The following is a 14,733-nucleotide window of genomic DNA, read 5'->3' as shown; positions in this document are numbered from 1 at the left end:
ATTTGATGCTTTCAAGCGGTCCCTCCGCTCCACGTTGAACTTGTTATCCATTACATCATCAGGTTTGACAGCACTAAAACTTCCTCTAACACCGGTCTAGTCTCAGCACTCATCCTTCAGGTCATAGAGATGAAAACACTTCCTGATCATCAGCAGGTTCTTCAGCAGCAGCCTCCGTGCTCCACGTCAGGAGAGTCTCACCATCATCATCCAGTTGTTCTGTCGTGGTAATATTCACGAAAAGAACCACAGAAGTGCTTCCACTTCCTGTTCACATTGATCTGGACTCTTCTGCATTCATTAATGGCCTGTACTTGTGGTGGTGGGGGGACACTCAGACGGATTCTGTCTCAGGGGGTGCACACGTTGAGTAAGCTGGAGGGACAGGGCTGGGTTTGATGGCTCTGCTCTTCATGTAGGAGATCAGCTGCTCAGGGATTTCCGCCAGAACGTCTTTAGCTAGCCGCGCCATGCTGAGCACGTGGTTACCGGTGCGGTCCATGTAGTCTCTGAACGGTACAAACTGTTGTGACACAGGAAGGAAAGAGATCAATACCTTCAAGTCACACACAGTTCTGTTCTGCAGGCCATACTGTGACTGGTTAATGGTAATGCATGATGTTAAATCTTTCCCAGCATCTCTTTTTGCCTCTCAGGCCAGTATGCACATCGTTTGCTTTACTTTTTTTGCTGAAATTAAATTAGGATTTATAACTTTACTGAACCTAGATGAGCCAGCGGCATTTGACCAGGTCTTACCATCAAAAGTTCTACTTTTAGGCTGATATGAATAAAATGAGAAGATCTGTGTACATTCTTGGTAATTCCTCATGTTAACACTGTTTCCATATATTTAGATAATGATACTTAACAACTTGGTCTAAAAACTTAAATTACATCAAGATAAACTCACAATCACTTTTTTGCAGGAAAATGTTTATTTGATTGAATAAATAATATTATAAGACATCTTGTTCTTTAACTTTTTGCACAAGTTTAAACAGAAACTGAGTTTGACAACACAAACTGAATTTCTCAGGCTGTTGTCTCGCAGTAAAAGAAAACAATGAATAAAATGAATAAGCTCTGGTTTCCAAGTGTGTTAAAGATCACCAATGCACAAATCATCAATATTCATTATAAGTATTCAGTTAAACCCAGTGATCTTAAAGAAAAGGAAATAGAGCTTGAACTTTAAAGTAGCTAAAACATCACATTTACTTTTTCCAGAAGTTTGATGGTTACTGAAAGTCTTAACACATGATCATATGTTATAGTCCTCTTTAATATAAACTGTATTTTTAATTAAAACTAAACATAAAATGTCAAATTAATGTTCATTCATTACTAGCTGTAAATCCTTAAGCTTATCTACAATTTTAAAACTTAAACTAAGCTTCAGAATAATAGGTTTCAACCAAAGACAATATTCAACTGTCTGTGTTTAAGGTTGCATTTATGTTTAAAAAATATATATGTTCAAAGAAAGTTACATTTGCTAAAAAAAAAAAATAAATCTTTATCTTTAAAAGAAATGTACTGTATATCTTAATAAAGTAAATCTTTGCCCCAGTTTCTAAACATTTGTATCTAAAGTGTGAATAGAGAAAGATGTTCTTAAATGTAATTCTGAATCATTCAGGTTAGATAAATAGGAGCTTAAAAAGAAGAAATCCAATTTCTTCCACCTCGAGCTGTTTAGTGCAGACTGTCAGGTAAAATAAAATGTCATGACATCAGGCTCAGGAATTTGACAGAACATGTAAAGCTATGCTCACAGATGGAAAAATGATCATTTCTTTTTGTTGAACCTTCATTAAATATTGAATGTGAGAAATGTTTTACCTGTACAATGTCTCTTTCTGCCAGTTTTCCCCTGGAGGAGATTCTGACGTCATCACCGTCCAGTTCAACCATGGCTAAAGAGAGAAAACGTCTCAGTGACAAACCTTCTTAATGGGGCTTTGGCATCTAATTGCTTACTTAAGACGCTAATGAGGCCAAACACATGTTCATACTGTGAACTGATGTCCCTTTATAAATTGGTTTAATAATAACATATTCAAAACAGTGAGACAACAGACTTGTTTAATTGATTTTCCTAACAGTAAAACCTTTGTTAAGGATCCTCACCATCAAACTCAGCTTGGCCCACTCCAACTATGATGATGGACATGGGAAGTTTGGCTGCCTGTCATAAGAAAGAACCAGCAGTCAGTCAGATTAGAGGAGTTACATTCCCATGTGTGCCGTTTTCTCCTTCGTTCTTGCCTGCAAAGTTAACATTTTAAACAGCAAGCTTGATTTCCCTGAGAGTCACAGAATAAAAACAATACAGGGAAGAAAAATAGGAATAGGACAATTATGCATAACAGAATGTGTTTCTTGACTGTTTCACATCTCATTATGTCGCAGTTTGTTTTGTCCAGGGTGTTCAGAAAACACAACATCCATTATTCAACTCAGGCAGATATAAATCCTGCATATAACTGATTATTTTAACTAACCACTATACACATTGTCCAGTTTACGCTTCCCGCTACCAATATAGATGGTCCTATTTAAAGCTGGAGCAGAACATGCTGTTATAATCAAAACATGCCAAACAAATTCCAACAGTGCTTATTATATTTGTCAGAGTCGGCGCTCTGCAGAGTATGAGAGTTTAAATCTGGCGTTTGGAGCTGCAGTTCAGCTCTGATTGTGTCTCATACTCAAATGTTTTTTTTTACAAGGAAATGTGAGCAATATATGCAAGAGAGGTCAAAAACTAAAGTGACTAAGATATATAATATATCGTTTAGATGAAAGGTGGAAAAAGTCAGAAAATACATTTAAGGAGTTTAAACTTTAATCTGAAAATAAATTGTGTTCCAAGTAGGATTCTGGTGTTCGTCGGATTGACAGAAGGAGACAGGTTTTACACTGCTGCGACACGTGTAAGGTTAATGCTTCACATACATAACTTACATTACCTCTTTATAACGTTAAGATATAAAAACAAAGTTTCAACACTCATCATCAAAAACGCTTTTTGACCTGTGTATTTAAAGATTTGGTTCAAACCTGAAGTGTTTTTTTTTTCTGAAGGAACTGAGTAGTTAATGTCAGCCTCTGTTGAAAAAAATGGTTTATTCTGACCAGATTGATGATCTAAAGGGAAGCCGGAGTCCTTAGCTCATCAATCAGAATTAAGCTTTTTTCTCCAAATTTAGGACGTTCAAAAGCTATCTACAACAGGTAGAATATTTATTGCTCCGGTTCTTCCCAAAAAATCCTGCTTCAAAGGATTAGAACTATTCATTTAACTCAAGCCAGCACAAATATTAAATGTGGTTCATAATAAGTTTAAGAATCGTCTTCTGAACAGCTTGTGGTGTAGATGCTGTGCCACATGACCCTAAACCACAGCACCGATGCACAAAATATGGAAGCCCAAGCATAAATGAGTGAATATGTGCTAGACATGCTTTTACAGGGTAAAAAGTAGGTCAGCTTTCCTGGAAAATCCTCCCACAGGGAAAAGTCTGTTACAGATGGGAGTAAATAGACTTGAGAGGACCACCCCCTTCATGGTCTTTATCAATTTCCCCCTCCAACTCCTTCCCCTTTTATCTTCTTCTCCACGACCTCTTCCTGAGGCAAATATATATATATATATATATATATATATATATATATATCATATTCAGATTGCCCCTCTTCCAGCAGTCCAAATCCCACACGCACGTACAGTACCTATAAATGCCAGATCAAATCCTGCTACCAGAGCTGAATTATTCAGGCTACACTATTTGTTACTTTGCTCGTAGTGTAAGTCACTCAGGGGACCTCACTCCGTCCATGTGTCTGAACTCAAACAGCAGAAAACAACGACAGTCTGAAAAGACACCTCTGATGATGGTTTAGCCAACATTAAGGAAACATTTTGTACGTTTGACCCTCCGACCACAAACAAAAAGACAGTTTTTCACTGCATGCAGGTGGAAGATAACAGTTTGTATTCTCAGTGGTTTTCGTTTCTGAAATAAATAAATTATAAGTTTACGGGCAATGCTAGATACAGTATATGTGTAATGACTAAACTAAAGTAACCATGTCTGCTTGAGGACAATGGTCTGACCCAAACCAGTGAACAATCTTATTATGGTTGAAGTACAGTGTGGATAAAGAAAGTGTTGATTTCAACAAACTCTCATAAATATAGTGGATTATTTTAATATATATATATTTTTTAATCATTTCAAAATCAATCTTTTTTTTATTTATTTATTTATTTTAATCTGTCCAGAGGACCTGACTTAACTTTGTTAGATTTTTCTACCTGGATTATTGAGCATGCATCAGGAAACTTTGTTGATTTTTTTTAAATCAATTAAAACAATAATAACAACAAATTTCTCACTACATCTTACATCTTAAGTATATCATTTAATTATCTGATTCCTATTAAACTCATTCTGACCAAAAAATAAAAGTCCTGTAAATGGACCACAAACTTACAATTTTTTATGGATTTCATTGTTACTGGTAAAAATACTTTTCCATTCAGACAACAAATGGCCAACTGCAGAGCTTTTAAAATTAATTAATTAATTTAATCTAATACTGTAATAATAGTAATAATAATAATCTATAATTTTGTCTTCTAATTCAAAGTGATAGTCTTATTTGGAATCCTAAAATCAAAACTGGAGCTTAAAGAAACATTAAAATAAAAATAGTACTTCAGGTTTTCTTCACCCTGAAGTTGTTCTGTTCAAGCTGTATAAGTGGCTGAAAGCTAAGCTGCAGTGTTTGGGGGATAATCAGAAAAAAACAGTTTATTACTGATAAGCCATTAGTAGAAGTAGTAAAATTACAAGCCAATATCTGCTTTATGCAATTTTTAGTAAAAGCTCTGAAGTAGCACAGCACAAAGCCAAATTGCAGACATTAGTGTTGCAAAGAACTTTTTGTTCGTATTCCTTCTCTACAGAGCAAAGGCTGAATGTGACGTAAAAAGAAGAACATCCAGGCTTTGACTCTCTGAAGGCAGAAGAGGAAACTCTGGTCCTGAGCGGCAGCAGAGTTCATGTTGAGCAGAGCAGCAGACAAGATCTTAAAAGGAAGGTGTGGCTGTTCGAATGGTTTGATTAACAGTCGCAAATTCCCTTTAAACCCAGTCTGCTGGGGGTCAGAGCAGAGATGCTGTGGGGGGTGGGGGTTACCTGGTCAACGACAAGCCTTAAATCTGCACGCTCACATGTTGTCAAGACACAGCAAACAAACTGCATGAAGAAATAAACACACGGCTTGCTCTCTGAAAGGTGACCTAATCAGTACACCTTTATTAAACTTAGCATGTTGAACAAAGCTGCTGCCTGAGGGAGGAGAAAGATTTAGAGAAATATTGGACAAAGCATAAAAGCACAGGGAGAAATACAAGAAAACACATGTAAATCCGCAAAGTGGCTTATAAATTCACAAAGTACAGCAGATTAAAAAAAATAAATAAATCAGAGTCACAGTAAAATAAAATCTCCTGAAACACTAACATCCCCACACACTTACGTTCACAATGGCCTCCTTGGTCTGAGCCATGTCTGAGATGACTCCATCAGTGATGATGAGCAGGACGAAGTACTGGGATCCATCCTGAACTGCTTCTGCATACCTGAGAAAAAACAAAGTCGGACGTGTTAGTTACATGAAACTTTTAGGCTGGCGTTAAACAACCAGAATAAAGTGTGTCACAGATTATTTTAAAACATGATCTTCTGAGTGAGCGACTGAAGAGCGTAATATAAACATGTAAAAAGCTAAAATATGTCATATAGCTTTTTAAATCTCAAAGGTCTATCCAGACACTATTGCAAAACCCACCAGAGACACAACAGCGAGCGTGTCCTAGTTTCTCTTGCCCGTTTCTGGCTGCCCTATGAATAATTTATTAAACTATTTATGCAAGTGCAGCGGTGTTGTTTTTTCAGAACATTATTGATTGCCTAGTACTCATTTGACCAGACTTGATGAGCCAGGAGAGGGCAGAGCAAAAACAAACAAAATACAAAGTGGATTATTGCCAGATCCAAGGACAGGTCAAAGGTCAGCCCTCCACCCTCGCCACCAGTTTGATGAATTTGACTACGAGATGCTGACATTTTAATCAAAGGGCGTGCGTGTCAGTGACAGCAGCAAGAGCGATGAGCAGTGTTAAGAGATTAAAGAGACATTTGTCCTCTGCAGCTTCTTCATGCAGCCCGAGACATTCAGGGGTATTACCTGAACTGAGTAGCTCCCAAGTCTAACAGATTCCTTCATGTCTGAGAGCTTACAAGGAGCAATTTAAGAGTAGTCACCATTTATCGTCCTTTGTAACATCCATTTTAAACAGCATGTGCCACATGAACACCATTCCAACCACATGAGCTGCAACTTCTCTGTATCATTTTAGTAAAAACAATGGTTTCATTCCTGCTGTGGTCATAACAAAACTATTGGGACTGTAAAGAGTGTGACTTCATAAATACTTTCAATTGCTTCAAACCAACACTATTCACAACTATAATGAGACATTTTATCCCAGTAAGTTCCTTCTGAGACTCTTTTACGCTTGTATTTTTATGCTTGAAATATACTAACTGGTCCTTCAGGGAGTTTTCTTCTTGCAAGGTTTCGGGTGGACAAGATTGTGAATTTATTTGCACTGCCAATTGTGCTTTTAGGTTTCTCAGCACTATGCACTTTAAAGTCAATTGTCTGGTTTTTAGCCCAATAACTGGAAAGTTCTGGATAAAATTGCTCTTCTTACTTTGTGTCTCTGGTGGAACAGAAGTTCTTTCATATTTATGAAAAAGCAAATAAGCTTTTAATTCAAGCTGTTTAATTATTACCCATCACTGAGATTAAACTTGTGTTGTTATTATTTTTACATTCTTAATTAGCGAGTAGACTGCTGAATGTAGTCGATTTGAAAACGCTAAAAAGTCCAATCTAAAGTTATAAGTAAAAAGTTGTTAAAAAGGTTTAAAACTAATGGTATTTAATGTCACTGATGGCCTTGAGTATAAGTCTGTCGTCGGCTTAATGCCACAAATATGTTGCAAAATAAATTACTATGTTAAAATTAAAAAAACGGAGTAAAGATGAACAATAAAATTGCAGAAAAATAAAACAGGATCGTTTCTAAGAAAGTGAAAAGCAGATTGGAAACAAATTTTTGTCAAATATTTTATTACACAGGCAACAGGTGAAATATACTTCAATCCCAAATTTAACCAAAATAATGCTTTTTTGTTTTTACTTTTACGTTGACGTTTATTTGATTGCATATGAACCTAATTTTGTTAAATTTTAAACGTTGATTTACAAACAAATTTAAGTAACGGAATATATCCATTTTGTTATGACTTTATTGTTGTCTGTGCCTCATGTGTTGCTTTTTGTCTAAAACAGTTCTCTCTTGTAAGTGAGTCCTCGTGACTCAATAAGACTAACCTGTATAAATAAAGGTTGAATGATAAATATCATTATATCTGCAATGAAACAACAGACACGTAAATGAAGAACTCGCTGCATCTTTTTGTTATTTGCATTGTCCCTAGCTTGTTATTAATGTGGTACTTCTACTTTTACTAGGGTACATTTTTGTCTGTTTCTTTGTACTTTTACTGAAGTACCGTGTTTGAGTACTTTCTCCACTGTCTGTGGGTTTATTTAGGAAACTGTTGTGTAGGAACTTCTCCAACACCATCAGAAACTGAAACCATAACCACTGGTTTTGGGTTGTACATCTGTTAGTACTAATATTTCAAATGTTTCAACCACAGGAGGAAGTTTTTTTGTTTTCGAGCTTCAGTCACGTTTTAAATAGTCTTTTCTGCTCTCTGACACATTGACATTTGTACTGTATCTGTGACTTTGAGCATGTTCTCCATTTACAGTGAGGCTATATCACTGAACAGTGTGACTCATCAGCACTTTGTGAACGGCAACATGACATGAAATCAGTTCCCCTGCAGTTTACGCCGCCTTACGATCACACTTTCATCGCTTTAGATGTCTAAAAATATTGTGGATAGCACTCAAGCGTCTGGCCCCACATACGCCTTATTACCATTTCTTTTCATCTCCGCCTGGCAGCTGACTGTTTGTTTTCCCATCATTAGTTCTGCTCAATTCCAAGAGAAACCGCTGACTTAATGGCTCTGATGGTGTGGAAGCCTGGTGAAGGTTTTTCACAGACATGAAAAGTGACTGTGCTGAGATTTATTCTCTGGGGTAGAGAGTTGTGTTCGTACTTTGCCACGTGATTAACAATGGGAGCGAAGTTGGTGGGTCCATACAGCTGAACTGTCTTAAGGCTTTGGTGATAAGCCTCAAGAATCCCATCTATACCGTTACAGTACGGGTTCTCAACGTTGCCATTCTGAAAGAAACAAAACAAGTGCATTGTTGTATCAAAATGTAATTATCTCAACACATTTTGTTGATGTAAATTGAGGTCATGAACTTTAAACTCCTGGAATTAGCAAATAGATCACCCATTCATGCAAAGCAAGTAATATTTTGTTAACCAAGTCATATTTTATCCATATGCTGAAAGTTGACGCATAAGTTCGGAGCTCATGGTGTTTTTAGTCTGATGTGTGCAGTACAGGTAAAGTATGTTGGACCAGAACTTTTAAAGTTATGTTTAATGTTTCTTTCTCCTCTAATGGCATTAGGATGAATGAACAAAGTAATCAGTATCGTAGAGCTGATCAGAAAATACTCAGACTCTGTTCAACTTCACATTTTGTCCTGTCGCAGCCTCAGAGTAGCATCGCTCAAATTTATTTACCACTTTCAAATCGAAACCTAAATTTCTAATTTTTCTAGTGTTGAGGTTTAATAGTAGCTAATGTAGCAATGTTTTACACATTTCATGAGATGTTTTTTTTATTTAAGCCTTGACAAAGACAAAAAAAAAGCCCCTAAATTTGTAAGTCATTAGCCTAGCATGTAGACCTGCTCGTTTCTCCAGACTTTGACTGTTCTTCCAAAAAACAAACTGTCCAGATGACATGATTTAACTGTTTTGTCACTGGTGTTGCTGTTCAAAGACACCTATTGATAACTACCGTATTTTCCTGCGTATAAGTCACATTTAGTATGCGCTTATTTAATGGTCAAAACAGCTTCATTTCGCCTAGGCCATCCATCCATCCATCCATCCATCGTGGCTGGAGCCGCGAGCTCGCCAACGTTCCTCCGCCTGCACCAGCTGAGTAAAGCGAGCTGGCACGAGAGGACTCGCTGTTGCAGTTTTTCGAAATTTAAAGCGTCAGTCAAAAATTGTGTTATGAATATGAAAAAAAAAACTTATATAAGTCGCTTCAGCTTATAAGTTGCAGGACTGACAAATCTAAGCTAAAAACTGCGACTTATATGGCGGAAAATATGGCAGTTGACAACATCACATTAAAAATGACCAGAATAACCCTTTAAATCTTCATGCTTGTAAGGCACCAAGTTTTCACCAATTCTTCTGTGTAGATCCTCTGTAAGTTCTGTCAGTCTGGACTGGACAGTCTCTCCAGATTAGAAGCAGTTTGCCTCAATAAAAGCTCAGATCAGCCACTCAAGGAGACTCACAATGGACTTTTTGATTTATTTAGTTTGGGCTTAAATATGATTAGATCCACTGTCCAGTTAAAACATAATTTTTTCCTGCAGTCTGAGGTTCTGAGAACTCCAGAGCACTTCATTAGGAATTATCATTTTATTATCCTGATCAGTTTTGCCTGATAAGTTACACTTTTATTTATTTTTTTGTATTTTTGACCGCCTCGCCCATGAGCTCTTTAAACAAACTGAGGAAGAGAATTGATTGATTGTTAAATTAACTGAGAGCATAATCAAAAGCAGAAAAGACTTGACAGAATAATAAGAAGGCCCCTTTTGTTCACTACTAATGAATGATTCAAAATACTGCATATGTTCTTCTGTCAATAATAAATCAAAACATTTTTTAAAATCGTTTGTTTTTTCACTTATGTTCATGCTTAGGGAGAAAAATGAACTATTATCATAAGCTGTGGCAAAATAAGACTTTAATCTCTTCGGCAAACAAGAATTAAACTTGAGCTTTTCAATAGTAGTTCATCTAATATTCTATTAAATACAACTGATGCAGCAATTTGCTCTTTTTGCTCAAATAAGCCAAATTCCTGTATTCTGATGTGCTGCAGGCTTGAGGGCTGAGTGACATTCTGAGGAGGAAAAAAACCACCCCCAGAGATGTGCTTGTCAAACTTTGCTTCAAACGCTGTCTTCCCTGACCAGAAGGCAAATTTTAAACTGAGACAGCATAACAAATATTACACCAAAGAGTGTAACTTTACTTTTGAGTCCACTTACATGATTCCAGCGTGGAAATGTTCAATTATATGGCGAGATGAATCTTAATTAGCAAATTTTAATAGAAGCATGGAGTGATGCAGATGCTACCCTGTAGACATGCTCCTCATTAGGCTGTACTATAGCAGCCTGAGTACATTAGCTGGCTGAGAGAAGCTAAATTGATTTAAGAATCCTTTGGCCCTACAGAACCTAATTTGCACTATAAAGGATAAATGGAATTCCATCTGAATTATGCATGTTAAACGTGTGGCTTCATTTATGCCTAAAATACCTAATCCATAGAGCTCATATAAACATTTTTACCCAAACATGTGGTCTCAGCTTTAGTGTTTGGGCCAAAAGTATCTCCAAACAGTTCACAAGAAGTTAAAGGAAAAGTTTTTTACAGCAATGTTTAAAATAATCTGATAGTTTACTCACCAGTGGGAACTCATGGGATACCCTCCAGTCAGGCGGTAGCTTAGCACCAAATCCCAGGGCAGGGAACATCTTATCACTGTCATAGTCCTGGATGATCTCTCCAACAGCCTTCAGAGCCATGGCATAGGCATTCATCTGATAAGGGTTCATGTAGTGCAGTGAAGTGGACTGCGATGGATTTCCTTTGGAGACAGGAAAACTCAGGGTCAGTGATGCAAACCAGCAGGCTGAGAGGGAAGTGACAGCTGCACGAGGAGAAACAGAGAACGACCCAAAACTAAACAGGACACTTAGAATCAGAGCAGGAACTAAAAAAAAAAGCTGCCGTATATTCAACACTGGGATTGTGCAAATGGCTGGAGTGTGGAAATGTAAAAAATGTAAGCTTATATAAGATGCAGACAATAACTTAAATTCAGTTTGAGCACAGAAAGAACATATTGACTTGCTAACTAAGAAAGAAATGTTGCCATCTGATTCTATTTTCAAAGCAGAATTTACTATCAAGTCTATTTATTTCAGTATTTCAAAAACTTTAAATGCTTTGTTGGTTTGGTTTTTATTTTGCATGTAATACATTTTGTTTAGAAATACTTTTGCTCTGTGTCCAAAATCAAAAGCATTGGATCGTGATGAACATGCAAACACTACAATGAAAAATGCAACAGAACAAAAAAAAAAAAAAAAGAGAGAGAGACAAGATCAGAAGCAGAGAGAAAACTCATAACATCGTCATACATCTGATTATAAATGAGAGCACACGGCGCTCACCGTTTGATGCCGTGAAATCAATGGCCACTGTGAAGTGAATCTGAGTCCTGGAACAGATGAACAAGGAAAATGTTAACAAAAGGGAGGCAGAATAATTCAAATCTGCAGTTTAACGAGGCTCTCTCAGGTTCTCCAAGTGTTTAGTCTTTTATCAGAGGAGAAGTGTGACAAGCACACACCTAAACTCTGTGTTTTTTAAATCCACCTTTATTATCTTTCACAGCCACAGTCATTTATGCTAAACAGCTTCTTGTTGAGCTTTTATTAAAGTCAAATTTCATTGAAAAAAGCTTTTAAAGAGCGTTCTAATTCAAAAACTTACATTATGATTACTGCAAAAAACATTTGTATACTCAAATGTTGCAGGTTCAGAACAAATTAGCAGAAGCAAGAAAAACACAAGCAGATGGAAGAAGCTCTGCTGATCAGTATATTTCCTCTTTTCTGCTGGGTAATTAGGAAAACATATTGATTTATTTAAATAATTGACAAAGTCTGTCTTTAATTAACAGCTGGTCATGGTAAAAACCCTAAAGTTTCAATAATGTTGCTGCAACAAATTAAGGAAACTAAAGATAAGACTTTCAGGACACAAACATTTATGTCTTAAAAAAACAATTAATTTATATTAATTGTTTTTTTAAGACATAAATGTTCAAAAAGTGAATTTCTCGTCAGCCTGTAGATAGTTCATAACATGCCTCACTGGATCTTTGTTCAGCTTGGTTGTTGCATAATGAATAAAAGGTTCTGGTGCCCCACTCACTCCATTAAAGCTCAAATGAAACCTTAGTTTCTAAAAACTGTGGAATATTTTTTATTCATGAGTATAATAATCGCCAGAACCCAGAAAAGAAACTAAACATGGCCTGTTTCCCCAGAGAGACAAATGACGAGTAAAAAGAAGGGGCACTCAGATCAAAGTGTGTGCCCTTTCGTTGTGATTAACACTGATTGCCTCTTCCTGATTCCAGCTCCATTCAGATATTCACACGAGCAGCATCTGAGATAATGGCGGCTTCCTGCCGCAGAGACTGACCTCGGCTCATTAATCAGCATTGAGCTGAAACGCTCAGCTGACAGAGGAGAATTGTTACGTTTGCATGCTGCCTTCATTTGAAAGTCTCTACTGATTTCTGTTGTTGGTTTCAAATGTTTAAGTAAAAAAGCAGAGTGGTGAGATGCAGTTAGGGCTGCAGGAAATTACATAAAGGACACGGGTGATAATTTAGACTGAACGTTGGAGATTAAGTACCAAAATCTGCTGTTATGTCAAGACTCTAACAAGAAAAGCTGCATTATTAGACTTTTTAATTATTTTTCCCCCTGCTTTAACATTCTGCATTTCTTTTGATCATTCTAACCTTAATTTAAAAGTAGCTATAATAAAGTTTTCATAAGATGTCCTGTTCCTAATCCTAATATTGACTGTTTCTCATATCATTTCTCTGATAGATTACAGCTTCATCAAAGTCTTCGATACACTGCAGAGCTAATCACAAAGATCCACAGGGTTCTGTATTTGGACAAATATATTTAGCCTTATACTTCTGCTGTTAGGAAACATCAGAATCAGAATAAGCTTTAATGTCATTACACAGTTAAGTACTGCAAAATTATGTTCCGTACAGCCGTCCTAAAGATGGATGGAGGTGTACAGGGGCTGCATCTTCTAAGAAGCGCTGCCCTTATTGCTTAGATAGAAAAAGGGAAGACACAGAAGGAGAGAGAGGTCTAAAAAATGATCTCTCACACAATGTCCTTAACAGGGCACAGTTTAAGGTATCGAAAAAATCTACCACGGCAAGCAATGTATATAGACACAATACATAAGCATGGACGACAAGACGGTGAGATTTGTCTATGAGCACTTTCAGATAGTTTCCATAGTCCTGATGAGATGTTACAGTGTCTCTCAGCTCGAACAAGTATCTATAGTCCTGATAAGATGTTAGTGTCTCTCAGCTGGTACGACTATCCATAGTTCTGATAAGATGTTACAGGGTCTCTCAGCTGGGACGAGTATCCATAGTCCTGATAAGATGTTAGTGTCTCTCAACTGGTACGAGTATCTATAGTCCTGATAAGATGTTAGTGTATCTCAACTGGTACGAGTATCTATAGTCCTGATAAGATGTTAGTGTCTCTCAGCTGGTATGACTATCCATAGTCCTTATAAGATATTAGTGTCTCTCAGCCGGTACGAGTATCCATAGTCCTGATAAGATGTTACAGTGTCTCTCAGCTGGTAAGAGTAGCCATAGTCCTGATAAGATGTTACAGTGTCTCTCAGCCGGTACGAGTATCTATAGTCCTGATAAGATGTTAGTGTCTCTCAGCTGGTACGAGTATCTATAGTCCTGATAAGATATTGGTGGGGTGTAACGTTTATAGTAACGTATAGTAATATAGTAACGTTTTCCACTGCAGAGCAGCCTCAACTAAACTTAAAAGCCATAAGAAAATAATCAGATAAATTACAAGAAGGAGCTGAAGATCTCTAGAGACATCGTAGCCAACATGGACACGTGTTCCATAAATCTGCAGCAGCAGTTGCTACTTCCTGTTTAAGGCTTTTTGTCTTTTCACATTTTTCAACCAAATGAGTGCCACGCAGAGAAAACATTTAGCTGAGAATAATTTCAAAAAGACACATTTAAACAGTAATTTTAATATCAAGCATGCACAGTTTAAAATGCATGCATTTATAGCCACCAGTCTACAGGGTGGGGGGTGAGGTGGTTATGAATTTGTCGTAGTGTTTTGTTGCGTAAAACAGATCAGATGTCATGGTTATTTTTTTATTTAAAAAGCTAAAAACCCTAAAATGTTTGCGCATTTCGCTACAACTGTACTCAGCTGAATTCTTTAACTTGTAATGCAAAGTGAGGATTTATTTAGAGGCTGAGGAAATTACTTTGAGATTAAGAAATCGATCCAGAATAGTGTTGATGCTGATGCTGCAGCAGAGTTTGTTTTGTTGGTTCATTAGGAAACAACCAGGGACTCATCTGAAGATGCAGCATCAATCACGGTCATCCTCAAATCTATATTTCTGCACTGAATGTTTGATAGTTATTTATTTATTTGGTTATATTTCTTCTTTTCTTTTTCCTTAGATTTTTTTAAAGCTTTCTTCTTTCAGTGCTTTGCTCA

At 36.8% G+C, this 14,733-nt stretch overlaps 1 protein-coding gene across 2 annotated transcripts in view; it reads right to left on the bottom strand.

The window, feature by feature from the left end:
- Positions 1 to 299: 299 nt before the first annotated feature.
- cpne5a (copine Va) overlaps positions 300 to 14,733 on the bottom strand; it is a 79,201-nt gene continuing 64,767 nt past the window's right edge. For both annotated transcript variants that reach the window (XM_037684893.1, XM_037684894.1), the window contains 7 exons: positions 11,578 to 11,624; positions 10,807 to 10,988; positions 8,283 to 8,410; positions 5,554 to 5,656; positions 2,134 to 2,191; positions 1,846 to 1,919; positions 300 to 523 (listed from right to left, as the gene is read on the bottom strand). In XM_037684893.1, coding sequence (XP_037540821.1) covers positions 335 to 523; positions 1,846 to 1,919; positions 2,134 to 2,191; positions 5,554 to 5,656; positions 8,283 to 8,410; positions 10,807 to 10,988; positions 11,578 to 11,624 — 781 coding nt within the window. In that variant the 3' untranslated portion in view covers positions 300 to 334. The remainder of the gene's footprint in view (positions 524 to 1,845; positions 1,920 to 2,133; positions 2,192 to 5,553; positions 5,657 to 8,282; positions 8,411 to 10,806; positions 10,989 to 11,577; positions 11,625 to 14,733) is intronic.

Source organism: Nematolebias whitei, chromosome 11 (genome assembly GCF_014905685.2).
Source record: "Nematolebias whitei isolate Nwh7 chromosome 11, NemWhi1, whole genome shotgun sequence".
NCBI classification, from domain to species: domain Eukaryota; kingdom Metazoa; phylum Chordata; class Actinopteri; order Cyprinodontiformes; family Rivulidae; genus Nematolebias; species Nematolebias whitei.
This window is presented reverse-complemented; position numbering and strand designations above follow the sequence as displayed.